This window comes from Wyeomyia smithii, chromosome 3 (assembly GCF_029784165.1).
Source record: "Wyeomyia smithii strain HCP4-BCI-WySm-NY-G18 chromosome 3, ASM2978416v1, whole genome shotgun sequence".
NCBI classification, from domain to species: Eukaryota; Metazoa; Arthropoda; class Insecta; order Diptera; family Culicidae; genus Wyeomyia; species Wyeomyia smithii.
This window is the reverse complement of record NC_073696.1, coordinates 123,851,311-123,875,184: the sequence shown is the minus strand read 5'-3', so window position 1 is coordinate 123,875,184 and position 23,874 is coordinate 123,851,311. Positions and strand designations below refer to the sequence as shown.

The 23,874-nt window shown below is 42.6% G+C and overlaps 1 protein-coding gene across 1 annotated transcript; it reads right to left on the bottom strand.

Annotated features, from left to right (window-relative positions):
- On the bottom strand, positions 1-978 carry LOC129728530 (uncharacterized). Its single transcript, XM_055686974.1, has 2 exons — positions 806-978; positions 1-742 (listed from the first exon to the last, which is right to left on the bottom strand). Exons 1-2 carry the CDS (start codon positions 862-864, stop codon positions 1-3), a joined length of 801 nt encoding a protein of 266 aa, XP_055542949.1. The 5' UTR covers positions 865-978.
- Positions 979-23,874: the final 22,896 nt, after the last annotated feature.

Sequence of the window (23,874 nt, the reverse complement as noted above, 5' to 3'; positions counted from 1 at the left end):
TTACTTCTGTATATTTGACATGTTGCTTCTACGATTTGTATCCTTAGGTAAATTAATGTGCCCTGCATTTTTTCCGTATCGTACTTTTTTCGGTGTAACGGCTGAGGCATCTTCTGTGTTTGTCGTATTCATTCGTAGTATATTTCTAACCTTTTCATTCGGCTTAGCAATTGTGTTGTTCAGAAAATGAGGAATTAACATTGACGATACGTAGCGTGGCTTAGATACGCTATTCACTTGTGTACTTGGATATACTCTCGTAGATTGGGAAAACTTTGGAGAAATTGGTGGATATAACAGTTGCCCTGGAACCGGTTCCTGGCTATAAAACCGATTGTTGCTGGACATGCGATAGTTTTCCTCATCGGAGTACTCTACCCGCTCGTGTTTGAATGCTGGTAACTGTTGATGTATCTGTTTTTGGGTGCGAAAAACATTCTTGGCCGGCTTAATAGGAGTGTATATTGCACGAGGTGTCAACGTTCCTCGCTTGATCAGAGTTTGCAGTATGTACTCCTCAAGCATTTTCTCCAAAGCTTCTTCGGAATCATCCATATCCACATCATTTCTTCGAAACACAGTTCTTATTCTGGGTATTCTAGAATGTCGTGGTTTCGGCGTACATTTACAGTCTTTTTTCGTCTCGCGGACAAATCTTTCGTTTAACGGAATAGTTGAGTAATCGAATGCATTTCTCCAGTGTTGCATACTTGCTACTGGTGCTTGCGCTTCTTCGTGCACACTGCAAATAAAACATTTCTTTTTAATACACATCACATTTCCCATTAATGCAAATATTTGTCACCTTCTTGCCCTCAAAACAACAAAGCATCCGAACACTAGCACGAGAAAGCTTCTCCACATTTCGCACTTGCAGTCACTAAACGTCTCTGAGATATCAATAATTACAACGTTGATCACCTGAACTAGCGGACCGTCCTCGATCACTGCCCTTTCGCGTATGAATGAACTGGTGATCAGATCGACCAAGCAGTTTTACCTGTACGTTCCCATGCAGGCAGCGTTTAGCGCGTTGCTCAAACCGCCAACTGATGTGTGTGGTTTCATATAGGCATAATAACGCTATTCAAACCATATATATATATTTTCTCTGTAGCGAAACGCACGAGAAAATGCCGAATAATGGCCGAAAATTGGAACGAAACAGGCTGGATGTGCTGCTGGTTCTTATGTTTAAAGCGCGCCTTTGTATTGCTGCTCGTGCCCGGAATGCTACACACGCCAAATGCGCAAAAAAATGGTGTTAAACACATAGTTTTGAGAAGTAATATTATAGTTACACATTCTGGTAACGATGTAATAGATAAGAAATTCACCTACTGATAATCGAAAAAATACTGTTGATTTAACAAATTCTCGCGGCGAATATCAACGGTAGAGTGAAGCTTTCGACGCAAACATTTACCTTAACCCTCTAGTGCCCAATGCCGCCATTTGGCGGGCTTCAGTCGAAGTTCCGAAAAGCTTCAATAAATACTTAAAAAGTGTTTATAATAGTTTATAGTGATTTTATCGAAGTCCGCTTAGAAATTAATTTGGGTACTAGAGGGTTAATGTGGGAAGAAGCACAATACCGCTTTGTCCATACTAAAACCAAAACGAATCTCGTTCTGGCTGCACGCAAAAGAAAGCCAAAAGAAAAACATTGTTGAAAAAATAAATGAAACTAAAAACGCGGGGAAAATTAAGCCGAAGTGCACAGAGGTCCAGCTCGGTTCAGCCCAGCTCGAACATGGTTCAGTAGGTAGCAGCTACGGGCAATTAAAACATGTACCGTTTGTTACAGTAGTGACACGAAGGGAAACACGTGAGAACAGGGTTAACCGGGATTGAATGTTTAAAACCAAAAGAAAACAAATCGCGCGCAACACTTTTGACCATCATTACTGCGGTGCGGAGAACAACATAAACCGAACGGATGCAAGCATGAGTGTCTATTTTGTGCTGTTCGATTCTGACCAAACATGCTAACTTCATTGTACGATAGCATTGAACAATTTTGCAAAAATTAGAATGCCTAGCAGGCGGAAACACTTAATAGGAAATTGGCGTGTATCAATGGTTTCCTGCCGAGAGCGCTGGTTTACTAGGTTTAAGGTGAAACGGGACGGAATCCAAGCATTATTTTATCATTGTTAACAGTACATGGCTACCAAATTTTTAATATTTTTGAAGTTCAACAGAAACATAACAATTTAAACATTAGAATATGCTAGCGCAGCCTGCTGCTGGCAGTGCTGAAAACACGGGCGCAAAATTTGACACACGCAGTTGACTTGAAAATAGAAAAAAAAAACAAAAACCGGAATTTCGCAAGGCGCTGCACTTTAGAGGCAAGTTTTAGCCCATTTAGGCCCATTTTTCGCGAAAATTAGTTACGATTGCGCTGTTTATTAGTGTAAAGAGAAAAGTATACTTAGTTCGAGTGGTAACGCGACTCTTACATGCCGGTATTTGTGGAAATCGTTCTAGTCGCTACCGGAGCGAAAATATAAACAACTCCAAGAGAGAAAAAATAGTTATGTTGAAAAAAAAGCAAGGTATGCAAACTGATTGAATCAAGTGCTCTGATGCTGGTTTAGCAGTTTCACAATAAATAATTGCAGGTTAGTTGACAAATGAATGATATTTTATAAGGCATTTCCGAAATGCGGTAGTATGCAGGAGAAAGCCTCCCATGCTTAAATTCTGTCCCGCTTCACGTTAATCTGTGCGAAGTTTATAACTTTTTTGGCTGTTTGAAGGAAGGAAGGGTATGCGCTAGCTCGTATTGCTTCTACTGCAGCTTCCGGAATTCAATCAAAGAGTGCAGTAATGTGGTGGAACCATAACAATATAGCCGTTGTTAAAAACATAGCTAATTTCAAATAATTTTAAATTTATTTTAAAAACTGCGTTGGTGCACAATGATCACAAATTTAACTATTACCGTTACAAAATTCTTCGTTATGTAACAACAAAGTTTTTACGAATAAGGGTCAATCGGATGAAAATTAAGAGAGTAATCTTGCACACCACTGCATTTTGAGAATTTGAAGTAAATAGTGGATTGTAGAAATGATTTACACGGAACCGGTGACAAGAACATGAATAGACGGCTCCACTGCTATAAAATATAGAAGACAATTTTAGATTCTTCAAAGTGTTATTTGAGATAGAAAACCAAAATCCTTGTCGTAAACTGTGCCAAAACGAAAAACGTGGTGGCTGGTAGAGCGCGTGGTATCCCGTCCAATGTTGGTGCTACAGTGGTAATTGATGTGTAATCATTTGAAGTAGACGACGAATTTATTTACCAAGGTACGCTAGTGACGTGCGTCAATCAATTGCTATGGATAATTAGTATCACCCGCACAAAAATCACCTCTATAAAATTGCGATTTTCCCAGTAACCCCCTATGGCCATAAAGCGATAGAACTGAAAGGAGCTGATCTACGAGCTCTAAGTGTTTTTGTGTGTAGAATTTTGAAATTTTGAAAATAATGTTTGACGCAAGGGCATAAACCGTGAAGTATACTAGACATACAAATCGGCAGATATAGCCATGCGGGTAAAACACAGTAGGGGTCTTCACATCGAGCTCGTATACGAATACCCAGCCATAAACTGTGTATCTTCCATTACTCGTCAATGGAGGTGAGTATTTTTACGGCTGGGTATTTGTTTACGAGCTCGACATGAATACCCATAGTATGCTTCAGTGGGCCGGGTATGTAGTGAGAAGAGTATGCCGGAGCAGTGAACAGTACAGGCTATATTAAGCAGGCACGGTAGGGACCATCGACATTGGGTAGACCCTGCACACGTTGGATGTGTGATCTCGACGAAAATGCAGGAAAAGAATTTTGTACACGGTATTGAAAAGAGAATAGCATCAGTCTAGGCTACAGTTTATTTTGCAGATTGGGGAAATGAAACCTTCCAAGCAGTCCGAAGATAATTCTTCATCAACCCACACTTTCAGCATGATCCATCAGATGGCACGATACAACTGTTCGCTCTCGACTTTGCAGAGCTCAGCCAGCTTATGTCAACGCTGCGGTGGTGCAGGTCATAAAGCGCGGAACTGCGGGGCGCTTCCCAAGTGCTTAGTATGCACCGGTGAGCGGGACGCTAAGTGCGTCACGGAAGGCCCCAAGTGCCCGGCTAGCAAGCCGGCTACTAAACCGCAGGCGTGACGGTGATGCAACTAAACCTGAACCACTGTTAGGCGGCTCAGCAACTGCTATACCAAGCCATCGTATCGGAGCCCTTGCCGAATCCTACTGAAATCCGCATCCCTACTGAAAACTGAGTAGCGGATAAGTCCGGATGGCGGCCATATTGAGGACTACGTGGTTGCCAAGGTGGACGGGGTATTGCAGTTGCTTTAGCGTAGCTCAACCTAGATCTTGCAAACGTCGGTGCTAAAAGTACCTACAGCCGAAACGGCGCGGAATCGATCATCGACGTGACGTTCGGCAGCCCCGGACTGACTGGAGGGTAGACAACGGCCACACTGATAGCGACCACCAGTAGGTCAGCTAGAGCGTGGACACGAGGCGGCAAGCGACGGGTAGGGCCAATACCTCAACCACTCGCGGCTGGAAGACATCGCACATTGATGCCGATATATTTGCGGAAGTAATAAAGTGGGACCCCGAATGGGGAGAGCGCCCCTGAGTGCGGACCAACTGTCTGCTACACTATCGCGGGCGTGTGACGCCGCCATGTCTAGTGCGTGACTTTGCAAAAGTGTGAACCCATGGGGTGAAGCTTATAGGGTAGTTACGGACAAGACCAGAGGCTCGTCAGCCCCGGCTGAGCAATCACCAGCGATGTTGGAGCGTATCATTGAGGGAGTCTTCCTACGCCACGAGCCAAATCCATGGCCTCCGGCTGCTGAATCACCACAACTAGCGAGCGACGGCAGCCGCGCAGAAGTCGAGGAGGCGATATGGGTGACGAACGGTCAACTCATTGAAGCTCCCTGAAGGTGAGCAAGGCACCGGGACCAGACGGAATGCCGAACCTGGCCATTAAGACGGCAATAAAGGTAGCCGCCGGGTTGTTTAGGCGGTCATTCAGAAACGCTTGTAAAACTGCCTCTTCCCGGAGAGGATGAAGCGACAGAGACTGGTTTATCACCAGGTGACCCTACGGCATATAGATCAATCTGTCTGCTAAACACAACGGGCAAGGTACAAGATTCTGGAAAGCTACTTCCCACTGGGAGCGGTGATTGTAAGCTTTGCGCACGATATAACTCTGAAGGTCTACGACGAGTCAGTCAACAAGGTCGAGTTGAAAGACGCGCTATCCATACGCGTAGTTGAGGATTGGATGCACTCCAGGAAACTGGAGTTAGCGCATCACAAGACAGCGGTCATCGTAATGAACAACCGTGAATCGGAGCAGAAGGCAGCGGTGGATGCACTATCGCATCAAAGCGATCCTTGAAGCTCTTGGGGATAATGGTCGACGACAAGCTCACTTTTGGGAGCCCCGTCGACTATGCCTACAATAAATATTCCACGACTATAGTGGGATTATCGCGCATGAAGTCGAATAGCTCGGCGGTATTTAGCAGCAGGCGGAAGCAACATCCATACGTCCATATGAGGCAATTGCTGGCATTGTCATTGTCCAAGAGGATGTAGAGTGCTTCGACCAACGTGACACGATAGGTATACGAACCACCAAAAGATCAATTTCGATGGCCAGGTGGCAGCGGGAATTTCCAATTCTACCAAAGGTCCCGGTATCCCGGAGATAGCCGTATGGATCGAGGAGCGTCGTGGGAAAGTTAACTTTCACCTGACACAGATGCAGTCTGGCCATCAAGGTTGCATATTCAATTTTAGGGTGTCAATTCCATTCAATTGGCCGCGTGCCAATAACTCGTTCAACAGGTACAATTTTGAAATATGATGTACGACAAACTTGCAGTCCATGAGTAATGCTACAAGTTTGTCGAAGAAAGCAGTGCTCTAACTCGTACGCCTAAAGTGTGATAGCCAATATTCAGTGGGATATTCAGCCAATATTCGCGATGAATATAAAAATATTCACCGCGAATATTGACTGAATATTGCACTAAATATGGGCTCTCACATTTCAGGTATAAGAGTTACAGCATTGCACTATTCGACAAACTTGTAGTACTACTTAGGGACTACAAGTTGTAGTACTACTTAGGGACTACAAGTTTGTCATACATGGTTTCTCAAAATTGTACTTGTGGAGCGAGCTATCGGCACGCGGCGAAAAAGCACCTTAAAATTGAATATGCAACCTTGCTGGCCATGGTTGCTTTAGGTAGTACCTTCACAAGTTTGTGCACGTGAAGTCACCTATGTGCCCACATTGTGCGGGTGCGGAAGTAACCGCTGAACCTGTGTTATTCGTTTGTCCACGTTTTGCAAACATAGAGGAGCGAAATGTTGGCAGCGGGCCGGATACTACTCCGGAAAACATAGTGGGAGATTCAGATTCAGGTTCGAGAAAAATGGAGAAATGGAAAGAATGTCATCTTTCCCAGCTGGCTTGCAGTTTCTCAGCTCGTTCACTACTTTTTTCACTTCGTCCATGGACTATAGATGCCTTAGTTTCACTCGTCGTTTGAAAGCACAATAAAATGTTGCTTCCCACGCCTTGCCGCCCCAGATTTATCTGTAATCAATCCTTCCTTGTCGTTGCACATAACAGGAGCTGACACGTTTCATTTCATGACTCCGCTAATCTGCCGCGCATAGCATGTCAGTCCCATTTGCATTTATAGCAAGCCGAGAAAAACTCGTTTTTATATGATTTCATACCATTGCTTCTTACGAGATGGGACAATATGTTTGGATGTTTTCCCGAAGTTTTTCAAAATAAAGTTGTTTAGTTCATCTATTGTTACGAAACTATGCATAGTTAGCTACCATATCCGCGTATTAACTCAATTTTAGTGAAAATGCAAATGGGACGGGCTTGCTATGCGCGGCAGTAATCTTCTTGTAAAAGCTCATCGCACCGTGCATGAAAAGCAACCCTACGCGTCTCCAAGAACAGTTGTACCCAGCAGTTCTCTCGCTGAGACACTGATCGTATTATGGACATGTCTACTGTTCGTTCAGGTCACCTCTAACTCGCCTATCGATCCTATCTTGAATTTTCTGTGAGTCACTCCTTCAGCTGGTAACCGCTGGATGTTCAACCGTATCTTCCTCGTTGTCCTGGATTTCTATGCGTTGGACAACTGGGCGCGGTTCTTGCATACCGCAAGAAAGTGATCCGAGTCAACGTTTGGTCCTCTGAACATCCTTGAGTCTGTAACGTCTGTTAGAGTCCCCATTTGGGTAAATCCAGGCGTACTTTCGAACATTCCGGCGTGCAAATTAAGTGATACAAATCACTAGACTTCTGGATGCAGCGAAATTGTAAGATCTGAGGCCATTGTCATCTTAAGTAGACTGGAGGTTTCCTCTACCAATTATGGAACGGAAGAAGTCTAATTGCTGGACCCGTGCGTTTGCATCTTCGATGATGGTTTCGATATCGTGTCTAGGGCACTGTATCAAGGATCTCATAAAACTCCTTGTATTTATCATTGATCGGTGCGTACACATTGATTAGGCTGTTATTGAAGAATTTGCCACGCATATACGGACATTGATCGGACACGAAACCAACTCATCTTCATGCTTCACGCCGCCACACAGTTGGTCCAAACTGAAAAGAGACGGCCAAATTTTTTTTCGACGTCCGAAATTTTTTTTCTTGAATATCATCACTATGTTGAACACATATACTTATTAGGGTGGAGAAAAGTGATCGATTTTCCAGAAGCAAGTTTTTTTGGTTCCTTTTGGGGCCCCAAACAACCCTGAACTTATCGGAAGTCGATTGGTTTTGTCTCCGCTTGGCGCATTGCATTTCAAATTTGTATGAAAATTTTTATGGGAAAACCTACTTCTTGGATTTAGCTTTCTAGAGAGATCAATAATGATCTAATAATGCACTACATTATGTTAAAATATAGTATTTTAGATGCCTAACAACTTTGCAGAAGGCAATGAAGAGCTAGGATGTCCCCAAAAAGAGCTATAGCTGTTCAAAGTTGGGTATCTCGATTTAAATGCAGAAAATCTTGTTTTCTGCCAACATTACCAATGTACCGGCGCCGGCGCCAGTAGCATTTTCATCAGAAATAACCTGTCGTAACGAGTTTATACACTCAGCTGAATCAAACAAACAAATTCAGGTCAATATTCTAGGCGTAGCTAGAATCTACAACGTGTTTCAGAGGTTACTTCTAATGGAAATCTGACTAACGCCGGTATACTGGCAGTGTGGCCAGAAAAATGATTTGCAGCATAAATTTCGACATACTCAACTTCGAACAGCTCCAGTATTTTTTTTGGGACACCCTAGCTCTTTGATGTCTTCACCAAGTTATTTGGCATCAAAAAACCTACCATTTGAAGTCATGAAACCTATGGTTTGAGCCACTTTGAGCTCTTTAGAATGGAAAATGCAAAAAAGTATGTTTTTCCATACAAATCTCCATAGAAATTTGAAATGCAATGCGCCAAGCGGAGATTAAATCAATCGACTTCCGAAGAATTTAGGATTGTTTGGGGCTCTAAATAGAACAAAAAAAACTTGGTTCTGGCTTTCTGCTATCAAGTTTCGTTTTTTCCATATAACGATTCCTCACCCTAATACTTATAGCATAAGTGCTCTGGGAAAATGCGAATTTAAATAGCTGTCTTCTATACACGTTCCGGTTCCTGATTCCATTTATCTTCTTGTAGAAGCTTCTCGCATCGTGCCCAGAGAAGCAACCTTCCGCCTCCGCAAGAATCCGCTCCCAATGTTGTCGTTTCTTCCAGCGAAGGAGTCTTTTTTCAGCAGCTCTAGCTTCCCGGTATTTTCCTACGCTCTGACGAGTCACAGTCGTGGCTAACATGTGAACTCTGGCGCGGTTCTTTTTATCCGTCGCTCGCTGGCACTCAGCATCAAACCACTCATTGGACGTGGCTGTCGCAGATGTACCCAACACTTCTTCCGCTGTGGTGCTGATTGCACTGTGGATATGCCTCCACTGTTCATTCAGACTACCTCCAACTTGATCCTCGATCCGCTCATCAACCTTCCGCAGGTACTCTGTAGCCACTTTTCCAGTTGATAGCCGCTGGATGTTCACCAGTATCCTCCTTGTCGTCCTGGATATTAACACGTTAGACAACCGGGCGCGAATCTTGGATACCACGAGATAATGATCCGAGTCAACGTTTGGTCCTCTAAACGACCTCACGTCTGTAACGTCTGAAAAGTGTCGACCATTAATCAGAACATGGTCAATCTGGGAGCAGGCCTCTCCATTTGGGTGTCTCCAGGTGTGCTAACGTATATTCTGGCGTGCAAAATAAGTGCTACAGATAGCCATACCTCTGGCTGCAGCGAAATTGACAAGCCTCAGGCCATTGTCTTTCGCAGTAGAGTGGAGGCTTTCTCTACCAATCACGGGGTGGAAGAAGTTCTCCTGCCCTACCTGCGCATTTGCATCCCCGATGACGATTTTGATGTCGTGTCCTGGGCACTCATTATACGTTTTTTCCAGGAGCTCATAGAATTCCTCCTTCTCTTCATCGGGTTTACCGCCACTTTAGTAGATGTGGTACTTGAATGAAGTGCCCGCAATAGGATCTACTGCCCGGAATTCCCGTTCTCCCGTTTTCGGCCATCTCACCTCCTGTATGGCAGAAACCTCCACATTCACCTTTTGCAGCTCTCTAGCCGGGACCTTACATTCCAAGTACCGAGTTTCCAATAATCGTTGTCCTTTTTCGTACGCCTATGTCCATGCCGATTTTTCCGTTCCGTATTTATATCTGGATTATTCGTAGTATTTTACCTTCGGTATGCTGCCTTACTAGGGCTGCGATACCTAGTCTCTCGACGAGACTGCCGTCTTAGATATAGCTGGCGAGGCACCGCGTTTCGTAATTCAGCCGCCCGCTCCGGGTCAGACGCTGTTGTACTCCGCCTCTAACATGGGAATACAGCCGCGTATGATCCCCCTTCCCAGTAAGCATACGACCAGAGTTTCTACTGGGGGTTGGTTACCCGATCTCCGCTAAGGTTACTCGTATCCCGGTCGGCACCTCGTGAAGGTTGGGATAGGAGTTGCTGGACAGAGGTGAATGACCACAATAGGGTCTCAAGTGACACGTGCCCGGCCGTTTACCAACCACACGAAAAATATTATATCATTTAAATCTCAGTTGATTCTGACGTAAACCACGATTTTGTTTAGAAATTATGTGTAATATCATTTAGTTGTGGGTCGAATATGATGGAATTTTACTTTTTTTACTGTGTTTTTCACTGTGTTTTTTTACTGTGTATAATTATAATTTTAAATAATAGGATTATTTTACCTCTACCATGCTGAGTGAAATTAATTTTCAAACAACTTCTCCACTTGTGTACATACGGTCATGACTGCCTGTGAAAATGGTTTGAACAATTTTCTCATACATGAATTGTTTTTTATACAATTTATACCCAAAATGAATTAATATAGAATTTATTTACATTTAAATTTCCCAGTTTTGGCGCTTTGTTGCAAAAACTAACCTAAAATCATGCTATTTTTTCATTGTTGCTAAAAAATCACTTTTAAATGTTCACAATCATACCTTTCTGCCATTTTGTTTTAATGTGAATGAGGGCGATGTTCAGAACACATAATAAATTTAGTTATCGGATTTTGAAATTCCCGATTTTATTTCTCTTCAAATTTAAATTTACGTATCATTGAACGCCAACTGAGAATAATTTCAAAGAATTTGTAGATAGTTCAACCCATTTTGTACAATATTATAGGAAATGTAGTAGGGTCAAGTAAAGATTAGCCTAAATTAATTTTCCTATTTTTCTCTATCAAACTATTCAATTTATAATAATGCACTTTGTGAGAGACAGAGAAAACACATGTTTATCTCACCCCACTGGTCATACCGTAACTAGCCAAACTGGCTCTCATGGCGCCAACTGAATGAAATGATAAGTGTTTCAAATCTGCATAGTCGTGCTGAACCAGAGCCAACATTGTCCCGCAAGAAACGCTTGTGGCAAGTGGTTACCTACCTCAAGCCCTGAATGGAATCCAACAGAATGTAGCAGCAGTACGGGTTACGATTGAGATCCATCTCCAAGGACAACACATTTCTCACTTCATTCTTTCAACGTTCACGTTGTCCTCGCCCATGCCTCCGGCGAGTCCGGCGAGTGCAAAGCTACAATTTCACGATGCATTTTCAATTCCTTCGTCGATGAAACGCATAACATAGTAACAGCACAATTTTGCTCCTGCTGCTGGCTTACGTTCACTCGTTCATGCGTCTGAATATGGCACGGATGGTTTGAAGATAAGCTCATTTGGCACTAACAAACCCCTCTTGCCAACTTGCCTTTAAAGCACCGTGGAAAGCCAGTCTGTTGGTCTGCAATGTAATGTTTACTCGCTGCTGCAGCACATGTCTCAAATAGTCTCGGAGGGGGAAAGAATGGATGGCACGAAAAGTTTAATAAACAATGCAAAACGCATTCATCGCAGCATGTGTTCACAGAAAACAATGGGAACTCGTCTGATGGCAGCAGGCGCTTGTTGTGTCAACTTTCATTCGAAGGAGCAACACTTGATCAAGAAGTGTCTAAAGTAGTACGGTTTTGTGAGATATGAAATTGTTTTATTTTACTTATTTTTTTGGGTAAACAGAAGGATGTGATTGATTTTGACTGCTAACATTGATGTTGTGTTCTGTGGTAGAAAAAAATGACAGTTTTGTATCAGATCTATTGAACTGGCAGCTGAAACACTAGTAACTGTTTCAGCTGCCAGTTCAATAGATCTGATACGTTACTGGCTAGTAAGTGACAGATGAATATATCCGAAATAATATAAATACAGATTGACACTGCATCAGATATAAATGAGTGATCCCCTGTAATGGTTTACTATCGAACATTTCAATACCGAGGTCGATTTGAAACACAAAAACGTATGCTAGAGTTGAGATAAAAGAGCTTGCAATGACAGCTAGTGTAAGTCATGATAAAAGTGATGTTTTCATTTTTTTTGTTCTTCCCACGCTGTAGATTCAACAATTCCTTGATATTTTTTTCTTCGAAATGCTCAAAACTCAGAAAAGAGAAAAATTTGGATGATGAACCTTGCCTGGGGTCGGATCGTGAGTATTGTGCTCCTGCATTTTAGTGTTTTTTTTACAGTTTCTAGCGCACAAAAAGTTTGACTCGCGAGTGTGAAATGCAGAGTATGTTTACGGGGTTTTGAATATACCAAAAACCCGATCGAAATCGCGTTTATATTGCTTTTTGTAGTGATTTATAAAATGTCCTCTAGTGTAATTGTTATTGCGATGTGCGATGTTCTTTTTCAGATCGCTACCGGCAAAAATACCACACACACATGTGTGGCTTATAATATCGGTTATGCAAAACCAGTGTACGAAGAAGGAATTAGAGAGCAAAATAGCGAGCGCGTGAGTTGTTGGTGTTTGTAGAAAGCTGAAATGTGTGTAATGTGTGTATAGGATAGCTGAAAATGCCACACTACTTCAACATAACCTGCCGAGTCCAATGAAGAAAGGCGTGAATGTCTGATACGAGGCGATAACTGTATGATGCCTGTACTGAAATTGTCAGAGCAGAGCAGACTACAATCGACGTTAAATAGTGGCTAGCAAGGAGGAAAAAGTGGATAGGATAAGTACTATGGATCTTGAACTTTTTGCATTTTTATAATGGTTAGGGGAAAACGGAGCAAGATGACTTACAGACGGAGAGCGGTTCGGTGAAATCATGCTGACCAAATCATACACTTCACAATCACATCAAAAATCGCTTTTATAAGCCTTACTAAACATAACGGAGATGTTCTTTTGGTACCTCATCTTGCTCCGTATTCCCCTGTGTGGAAAGGTTCTGAATGCGAGCTTTGCTCAAGAGAAATCAGAATATTTATCTGTGTGGTTGTAAGAATTACGTGAGAGATACACAGACGAACTGGCCTTGTGATTTAATTAGTGAGCCTGTGCGTTGAAAGGTCGGCGGGGCGCACGCCGATGGGGCGGCTGCCACAGCAAAAATTGTACAGCTCGCCTGTTTTGATGTTGACGGTTGCCTTGACGGTGGGTGCCTTGTCGGTTCTCTGACATACAGGTTCACTATGATCTAATGAATGCGTGAGGGTGTTGTGTGAAGTGACTGATGTTGGTGTGCGTTGCGTTGCAGATTTTGCTTCCGTAGCGTGGTAGATGAGAGATTTTTTTTGAGCAGCAGTTGCAAACAACATCCGCTTGCTAGATGTGTGGATTTGTCCGCAGATCGCAGGTTATATATTTATATACATTCAAATGCAGATATTTGCAGTTTTTCTTTTGGATCTTAAGCAGATTCTTTCTAATTTTGAATCATTGAAGATCTTTCTAAAGCATATCTGGCACATTTGGCAGAAATGTGGTATGAAACATAAAAAAATTAAACCTGCTACCTTTCTTTTACTTTACCTCCCAAATATAAGAATGCCATGGAATAATCTGCACTTCTCATATCTTTATGATATTTTCATCATTCAGCAAACTCAAAACAAGGCATAGATTGTGGGTTTTTCGTCAAGTTTTATGATTTTTCTAGCTTTTGAAAAATACTGTTACATATATTAAATTTTTAAGTGATTATCTGATGTCTCGTGAGTCTGCGTGTTGCGAGCCTATGCCGGTGGTATTCCGATAATGACAATTTTGGCATTTAAAAAAAAACATGCAATTTTTTGTTTTTGAATTTTGAGGGCTTTGGATGCATGTAAATTTGCCAGTTTTTGAACTCATTGGGATACTTAGCTCATTCCAAATTATATTACAAGAGAAAAACGCGTTGTAGATCTTATATCCTCTAAAATTGCGGTCGGCTTACAGTTTCCGAATAAAGTTTAACGACTTACGAAATAAAGTTACTCATTGATTCGTGAATGGAAAAATTAAGGTGTTCATGAGCAGAAACGCGTAGAGTCGTACGATATTTACGTAACCGAAATTTCTTAACCTCCACGATTCGCTTGTATCCCGTCACTGCAAATATGATGAGGTTTCAAACATGTTGGCACCTGGCGCGCTTTCGTGAGTTCATATATCGAAGATCGCACCACTAACCTCGGAAAAGTGCGTGCACGTCGTGTTCAAAATTGGAAGAGTCGGTCAGTTCCTCTATTAGTACAAAGCTCGTTATTCCCGTCGTACTCATAAAATCCTGAATCAATGAAACAAAACGTCTTAGATAGAAGATAGGTTCGCGAAAAATATCTTAGTGAACGAGGGCCCATAAATACCGCCAAGAGTTTTATCGTATATAGAGAAGAAACGCGGCAAACAACTAACACAAGATTCCTATACCCGTGGTGCTTGTGGAGTGTGCAGGAGTATATCCGGCCTCTAGTAACAACAAGTATCGAACTAACCACCCTTTCCTTCCTTCCTTTGATCTACGTTCTGGACCGGCAGGCGTCGGTACTGATCAGCATGCAGGGGTTATTGGAGATGCACATCGAAAAGCTAAATCCCAAGCAGGAATCACTAAATTCGATTTACAACTCCAATCGATCCTGATCAGTAACGGAGTGGCAACCGGTGGTGATCAATCAAGCTCAAGCTCAAGCTCAAGAAATGCTCAAAACTCAGAAAAGAAGATTGCCCAAAACCAGAGAAAAGTTGATTTTACAGATTATAAAAGCTTCGTTTGATCGGTGTGACATTTTCGGCAATGTTTTAGTTTCCTAATATTTTTTTCTTTTCCAAAATAAATAAAATAAATCAAAACGGTTGATCGTCGGTTGATATGATGGCTTTGATAAAGTTGTAGATAAGTTGTAATTTTGTCCTTTTAAAAAAATACATCGGAAGACAAACAGAAAATTAAGACACCGATCCAATGATCCGTTTTGGCTCTACAAATATTTTTATTATAAATAGGCAGTTTTCTATAAACCGGTATCTTTACCTACGAACAGTGTGCAGCTCTTTACCGAATTCTTTCATTCCATCACCTACGCCGCGTCGCCTAGTTGTTGCGTAAGTTCTGTTTGCAAGTATTCAAGTCAATCACACGGGTTTTTAACCATCACATCGGTATTCTGTTCAATCGAATTTGCAAGTTACAATGTCTGGTCGTGGTGAAGAAGACAAAATCCCGTTAATCTCGTGCTGGGCTTAAATTCCCGGTAGTGTATTTCTGAACCTATTGCAAGAAATACTTTGACATGATACAGGTTTTCGCAATTCTACGTCCTTAACCTTCTCAACTATTGAAAATTGCTCCCATCCTGTAGAGGTTTTCGTAAGTTTTGAAAGCTGTGTTTGAAGAATTCGTTTCGATTTTTTTAGTGTGATTCGCCTGTTAGCGTACGGTTACCCAAAAATAATCTAGCGCAATTGGCTTGGTGGATTTTATAGAATTCCGTCTTAAAGCAATAAGCACTTTTGTTTTTGTTTTTTTTTTTAATCTGTGGTTTGCACGCATTATTTGCAAAAAGTCCTCGGGGCTTCGTTCTATCATGTCAAACAGTTTGACTCTCAATTGATATAACAATTGCACATTTCCTCAAATTATGTCGTATGAAACGTATGAACGTGAATCGCTGCTATTCTTCTTAGATAAATCGAAGCTAGAATATGCCCACTGTACTTGCTATCCGTGAACTACGTGTGCATGACAAACCCATTTTAAAGTTTTAATTAATGCTCGTATAATGTATAACTTTTGCTGAACTAGAAGGTCCCTGTCGTATCGATGTGCTATGTACAGGAAATTGCTACCCCTTCCCCTTCGTTAAAGTGATAATATTTTCCACACTTAATATTTAAAGCTGAGCACTGGCTTGGTAAGTCACATTGAACATTACCATCGAATTTTGGTAAAAAACGAAATTCTAGATCTAAAATTGCAAAAATATTATCTTTTGCTTGTTACTTTAGTGTTCATGATCGTTATTATTCAATGAGCACTAAGACCTGTTGTTAAAATTAATTCTTTTATTATTATGGTATTCATGCCAAACTATACGTCCTTAAAATTTTAAAGGTTTTTTTTTTTATTTGGCTCAGAGATGACAAACCAACTGACATTACCCTGTTTGATGGCGTATATTTTTTATAACTGTCAGAGAAACACGTAGATTTCAGATATATAGACTAAGCGAATGCGGTAGTGTGAAAGCTGGCTGGTTTAGCATATTTATTTTCGTGATGCTCTACTTTCCAGTACTATATACATATCTGGTTTTGAATTCTGCTGCCGGCAATGTCCTGCTCGACTGCTATCAGAACTTGTATCCAGACACACTAAACTCGAACGCTCAATCGGGAAACTCATATCGTAAATTGACTAGGATGCAGTACGTTGCTTTCTAAGGGGATTCACTCTGTGTGTGTGTGTGTTACTCGCTGGCAACTGTTACCAGATATTATCTTGTCACATTCATTACATTTCTCGGCTCGACTCAGCATCCCTGCATTGCGAACATAAATTTCTTTTGCATCGTCCAGAGATTTGCCAGGCTGCAGAGTCTAAGCAATAAATTTTTCGTCTTCATTAATTTGTCGTACCATCCTGAAGGATAAAGCGTTAATTAAGTGTGCAAGGGTGCAATTGTGTGTGAAGATAAATGAAAATTAAGTTTTCTGTATCATGGTTAATAATTTAAAATATCTTTCTTAAACTCAGGGGCTAATGAGTTTTTACCAAACACGTTGCTGTTTGTTCATCTTGTGCAATCATATTTACGACTAGTATTTTTGTTTGGCCAATTCAAAATAAAGTTATAATCTGGTTCGTTCTATAAATCCTTCTTTTCACCTTACATCATCTAAAAAATTCTGCGTTTTGTGGTGTCATGAGTTCTTTTCAAATGGCATACGATGACAACTAAGCGAGTGGATGTTGGCAGGCCCAAACTTCTTTCAACTCAGGCGAGCCATTTAAGAACAAAAGATTACTTTCGATGTGCACGTGCTTTCCGATTTAAGCTGATTATATAATTTAATGAGCACTTACAGTCTTGCTGCCATTTGGGACAGTTGTGGTGAGGAAGAACTTAGTTTTTGTGCTGGGGTGGATTATGTTGGAAATTTTTATCTCTGTCAAGTTAACTTTGTGGCCGTCGCAAAACATATGCGACAAACCGGAAGATTTTTTTATTCCACAAATTATAACTTCATAGAAAGTTTACCCCTTCAAATTGGTTCTAATACTTTACAGTAACCATCGCCGGATTAACAATTTAGTTGCCCTCGCAATAGCTCACTCCCAGTGACTCACGATACAAGAAATTTGGTGACACTTAAAAAAAACCTTGATTTTAAACAAAACCCACACAGCTTTTCTATAACCTTTCTGTAACTTGTGATTTTTGTATGACATGTTCCTTTATTCACATGATGGCATCTGAAAAGGGCCCCACATGTTACTTGGGCCCTGGGCCTCCACAAGCCTTAATCTGACCCTGACAGTAACTATGACAGCACAATCTTTACTAACAGGCCCTAGGTTGCTGTAAACAGTAACTTGCAGACATTGAACAAGTGTAATCATTCCGACGCCTGGGTTCGAATCCCACCGCCGACATAGGTGTCGATGGTTGTGAGGTGGCGTGATCCACTCACAACCAACCCAACTGGTCTAGATTCAATCCTAGCCGACACCGGGAGATTTTCTGAGGCGAAAAATCTCTGGGAACACGCCTTCCATCGCATGGGGAAGTAAAGCCGTTGGCGCCGGTCCGTTAATCAACGGGTCGTGAGTTAGGGTCCTGGGTGGAGTCGCCTCCCCGGGCGTCGGTGATTGGCACAACAACAGTGGCGGAACTAGACCGACGGTAAACAAGCGAGAATAAAAAAAAAGTGTAATCATTCACCGTCTTGAATGTAACTAGGTAAGGAGCTAAAAGCTTAATTTCGAAGATGTTGTACATAGGCGTAGCATGAGCTTCACTGATCCACAGATTATTTACAGTTTCAGAGGCACGAAACGTTAGCCGAAACGATGCTGACGTTCTTTTGATGATAACAAATAGAACAATCATCGGTTAGATATTCCGTTCGGTTCGGTCCACTGAGTCAAGCCAAGCATTGTCTGGACTTTGGCTAAGTTTAGACAGTTAAACTGCTTTGTATAACTACACACTTGAATAACACATCTACGCAAAGCAGAAAACAGTTTTTCCCAATTTCCTAATTCGTTTTAATAGTATAAGGTGACGGCCCCTACCAAGGCTCAGGACCAGAAACTGTTGAACTGATTCTGGTCTTGCCAGATTGTGAACGAGTTTATTACTCTCGACACCACCTTATCCGTACACTTGAAGTAATAAAACGTTGTTATGTTGAGAGAACTCCCGTAACATTTGAATGCATTAATAAACTAGATTGGAAACGCATCCGACGAGAACTTTGATATATTATGTGCATGTTTTAACGCTTGCTTTTAGTGCTTTTTTATACCAGTATCGTCAGTTACAATTCATGGAGAGGCCAAATTACGTTCAAGTATTTGTAAGAGTGACTTATTTTGTCAAGGGGCAGTCATTGAGATGTGCTAGAAAAGTTTAAAGTGAAGAAAAGGGGAACTTATATACTCCGTTCTCAAATAAAACAAATTATATAGCAGTTTATCGATCGTTGTTTTCTTAAGTATGCTTAATAATAATGTTTTTTTTTCAATCTTAACCCTCTAGTACCCAGTGTCGCCTTTAGACGGTCTTCAGTTAAACCTCTAAAAAGCTTCAATCTATACTTAAAAAATATTTATAAAGTTTCAAAGTGATTTTTCCGAAGTCCGTCTGAAAATCAAGCTCTACTTGTATTATTTTTGGCAGGGTATGCGAGTTTTCTTTGTTGTTCTTAACACCAATTATAAGCTTCTGAACAGTGCTTCCTCCGATCATTTTTACCACTTTCTTGAATACTTCAACATTTTCCGCTGGTTTTATATGTTTCTTTAGCTTCGTCTTCGTCAAAGCACAGAAAGTTTCTGTTGAGCGAGCTTCAGGGCAGTTAAGTGGATTCACTTCTTTGGTACATATGAGATATTGTTGAATTCATACAACTCCAGCGCATCCTTAGAGTATACACAAGAAACAAGATCGGATCAAAAGATTGTACGATTATTATGAATATAATGAATGGACGAGACATTTTTCGATATTCGCAAATGGCTTGCCACACCATATCCTTTTTGCCGTAAATAGCTTTCACTGAATTGGGTTCGGTGCTTCGTTTTGGCTGCTTCTGCTTCCGACGAGTCTGTAGGCCTATCATTTCTTTGGCACGCATAGCGTTAGTCGATAGTTTCCTCGCCACATCTCGTACTGATGCTGAAGGATGTCGCCTGTAGTAATCTCATATCTTCCTGTCCATTGTGGGGTCAACAGACCGGTTTTTCACCACGTGTTGGGGCATCTGCAAACGTATACTCTTCACCATACTTCCGTAATGCAGTGTGAACTGCTACGACACTTCTTTGGCTAATTTCAGGTTCGAAATACCACTCATGGTGTCCCATTCGTGCATGATTCGTTTTGTTTGGTTGGAAGAAAGGCCCGGCATATCCAACCTCCGCGTAAGCTTTAAAAAAATGACAACTTCTGTTTCATTTGGATGTAAACAGCAGGACGCAGCCAAAGTTTGGCTAAATACTGCACGTTATTTTAAATGTCGGTTAAGCATTATTGTATATATGTAGAGTTACATGTCAAAAGGATCTTTCCTCTTTTCATCGATTTTCTTGATTGACTTTTCATTTGTTCAATAGTTCAGCTAAAGTAACTATTCTCAACGTGGTTTTTATTTAAAAAGCTAGATTAGATTCTCCACTATCAAATGGTGTAAAGGACATATCATGAAACGTGTTTAATAAGCCGTGGCGGTTGAAAGAAACCGATCGATCAAAAAATCGATCAAAGCAGAGAGATCCTTTTGACATGTTGCTCTACATATAATTTTCAAAACAGTGCCTGCCAGCAGTACACCCGTACTAGTTGGCATAAAATAGACCCCAGTGAGGTCCAAGGCATAATGCCATATCCCTACCTCCACGTGGTACCGACTGGAATACGAGCAACCAAGGGAAGATCAGTGAACCGGTGGGAACTTGGTCGTATACTGACAGGGTAGGGGTAGTTGTTCTCCTTGGAGAGTAGTTTGTCTGAGCGTCTTTTCCCCAGGATGCGGGTAGCTCAAACAGCGACTGATCCGAAGCGAACGGTTGAACTATGAAATGCGGTGTCTCGCCACACCCAAGACGGCAGCCCCGTCGCGAGACTAGGCATCACAGCCATAGTAAAAAAGCATGCTAAAAAATTATACTACTAACAATTAAGAATTGAATACGAACCGGAACAATCGGAAATAACCTAGCCGACGAAATAAGGACGACGATTAGAAGATCGGTACCTGTAACAGTAGATCGCTTAACGCCTCGGGTGCCGACCGGATTCTGCTAGATCCACTAGAACCGCGCCACTTCGACATCGTTGCGCTTCAGGAGCTTCACCGAAAAGGAGAAATGGTACGGCGGATTTGTGGCCGCAGGCACAGTACCACCATAGCGTCGATACAACCAATGAGTCGTGCGATCAAGTAGTAGTCAACCAGCGACAGGTTGTGTTTGCTGAGAATAATAGGCAGGTTCTACAACTACACTATCCTCAATGCGCACTGCTCTCACGAAGGACGATCCGATATAGAGAAAGAAACGTTCTACGCACAGCTGGAGAAAATCTACGATAGCTCCTAGCGTAGAGATACCAAGATCGTCATCGGAGACATAAACGCTCAGATCGGTAGGGAAGACATATATAAGCCGGTGATCGGCCCGCGCAGCATGTACACCGTGACGAACGACAACGGCCATCGATGAGTCAACTTTGCAGCTTCCCGCAGACTGGCAATCGGAAGTACCTTTTTTCCCAAAAAGGACATCCATCAGCTGAAGATCACCTGACCAACGTACAACAAACCAAATTAACCATGTTCTCGTCGACGGCCCGTTCTTCTCAGACATACAAACGTACGTACCAATTGCGGTGCGGATATTGGCTCGTGCATGACCACTTTGATCGAGTCTAGTGCGACGAAGCAAAAAGTTGATACTGATACGACCGGTAGTCCTCTACGGAATCGATACAACGACGCTCCTGGTGGAGATAGTGCTGCGGACTATCGATGGTGGAGTACAGACGGACGAAGGAGTGAACCATGAGCTGCATGCGATGTTTGGGAAACCCCATTCCACACTCGGCGATGGACCGGTCACGTCGTACGGATGCCGGACGACAAACATTGTGAAATTACTTCTCTTCAGTAACCCTGCCGGCACCAGAACTGAAGGGGCGCGGCGTGCACGATGGCTCGACCAGATCGAAAAAGACTTGCAGGTGATAAGACGTCTGGGGAACTGGCGAAATACAGCCCAAAACCAAGCAACATGGCAACAACTTCTTGATATAGCACGACCTACTACGGCTCTTGTCTGTTTGGTAAGGTAAGTAAGAGAGCTATGTTTGAGAATCAATTCTGGGTGCAGTACTAGTTCTTAGCCAATAAATGATGACATCTCAATTTGTGTTGATTTTAATGCTCTGATAAAAAGTAAGGAATGTATTTATATTTAATACAATCATTCCCTGGGGAATTCTTGGGGGGCGTTTAAAACTTCCTAGAGGGGTCTGTAGACCTCCCTAGCCCCCCCCCCCGTAGTTGCACCTATGCGCGAAGACTATTATCCTCTTGTCGTCGGAACTTTTCGACAACGGCAATGACATCGATGTCTAAAAAGCTTTGAGTTCACTTATATGAATCCATGGCTGATGCATTGAGTTTCACGTCCGACGTTTCAGTATCTCAAACACAGAACAGGGATGGTCGGCCACCGGGCACCGAGACCGGATGGAAACCCTAACCTGGCAATCAGGCTGGCGATGAAAACGGCCCCCGGGCTGTTTCGGGTAGTCATGCAGAGGTGCCTGGATGACTGCCTCTTCCCGGAGAGGTGGAAGCGGCCGAGATTGGTCTTACTGCCGAAGGCTGGCAAACCGGGGACCCATCGGCATTCAGGCCTATGTTTGAGAGTATCACAACATACACAGAGGGTGTAAACGGACTGGCAAGTTACCAGTTCGGTTTCCGGAAGAGCAGGACCACGCTGGATGCTTTGACGCGAAGAATGTGTTCAATAGGGCCCGTTGGAACTTCATAGCGCTTGCCCTCAGGAGCATCAATGTACCGGTGTCGCTGTAAAAAATTCTGGAAAATTACTTCCAGAATCGAGTACTTTTTTAAAACACGAATGAGGACCGGAAGTGCGTCCCAATTACCGCAGGAGTTCTGCAAGGTTCAATACTGGGCCCGGTGTTGAGGAATGTCATTTATGACATCATGTGTTGAACCTAAAGTTCCCTGTAGGAGTTGTGAACGTCGATTCAAGGTCGAAGACTGGACTCCAGGAGGGGAATACCAGATGTGCAGATCTGGTATTTTGTAAAACGCTGATTTTCAGAGTCCGTGTGCAGATTTTCATTGATTCACAGATATTTGCAGATTTTTCATAGTTCCTGCAGATTTTTTTCAGAGTCTCCTTAAAGTTACGCAGATTTTCTCAGAATCAGAATCACGGATAGATTTTTTTTCAGATTTCAAGAAGATTTTTCCGGTTTTTCGAACAGTTGTAAACATTTTTCGAAAACATCTGGCATCCCTGCTCCAGGAAACTGGAGTTAGCGCACCATAAGATAGGAGGTCACGGTTGTGAACAACCGCAAATCACAGCAACAAACGGTGGTCAGAGTCGGAAACACCACTATTACCTCGAGGCGATCTTTGAAGCTCTTGGGGTAACCGACGATAAGCTCACATTTGAGAGTTACGTCAACTATGTTTGCAAGAGGGCTTCAACGGCTATTGCAGCACTATCTCGAATAAGGTCGAACAGCGCACCGGTGAATGGCAGGAAGCGTTCATTACTTGCCAGCGTGGTTTCGTCCATATTCAGGTATTGGGACCCAGTGTGGTCCAAAGCGCTAGGTACTAACAGTTGCCGTGGTAAAGTGGAAAGTAACTACAGACTCATGTGCCTGAAGGTTGCGAGTGCGTTTCGTACAGTGTCGTATGACGCAATCTGCCGGCAAGATGTCTATTAGCATAGCAATTAGGGAGTACGTCGACTGCTTCGACCATCGTGACACAAGGGGCATACGAGGTAAAAGAAGATCATTCTCGATGATCAGATGGCAGCAGGAATGGTCCAATTCCGCGAAGGGTAGACTCCGGTGGTATCCGGATGGGTCGGGAAGCGCCATGAAGAAGTTAACTTTCACCTGACACAGATCCTGTCAAGTCATGGTTGCTTCAAGCAGTATCTATACAGGTTCGGGCATGTGGGATACATGGGGTAGTGCGTGGATGCGGAAGAAACTGCTGAGCATGTCTTCTTCGTATATCCTCGTTTTTCGCGTGCGCGGAGCGACATTATGGTAGTAAACGGGCCAGACACTACTCCGGATAACCTAGTTCGGAGGATGTGTGAAGACCAGCACATCTGGAAAGCGGCTTGTGTAGCCGCCTCTCAAATAGTCCTGGAGTAGCAAAGCAGGCTACAGGTTGACCACCGGCACGCCAGAGTTAGCTAACTGCTAGTCTCCAGGTTAGTTAGTTAATTAGCTAGGAGACTTGATAGAGCCAGGAGGTTGCACAGGGCATAAAAGCCGCTCCCTGAAGCAATACATAGCGGTCGTCCCTAGGAGTATTATGATC

Excerpts from the sequence above, each read along its gene's own strand:
- LOC129728530 (XM_055686974.1), bottom strand. The coding sequence starts at position 864 with ATGTGGAGAAGCTTTCTCGTGCTAGTGTTCGGATGCTTTGTTGTTTTG. Across the intron at positions 743-805 it reads GTTGTTTTGAGGGCAAGAAG|TGTGCACGAAGAAGCGCAAG; the intron begins GTGACAAATATT and ends TTTTATTTGCAG.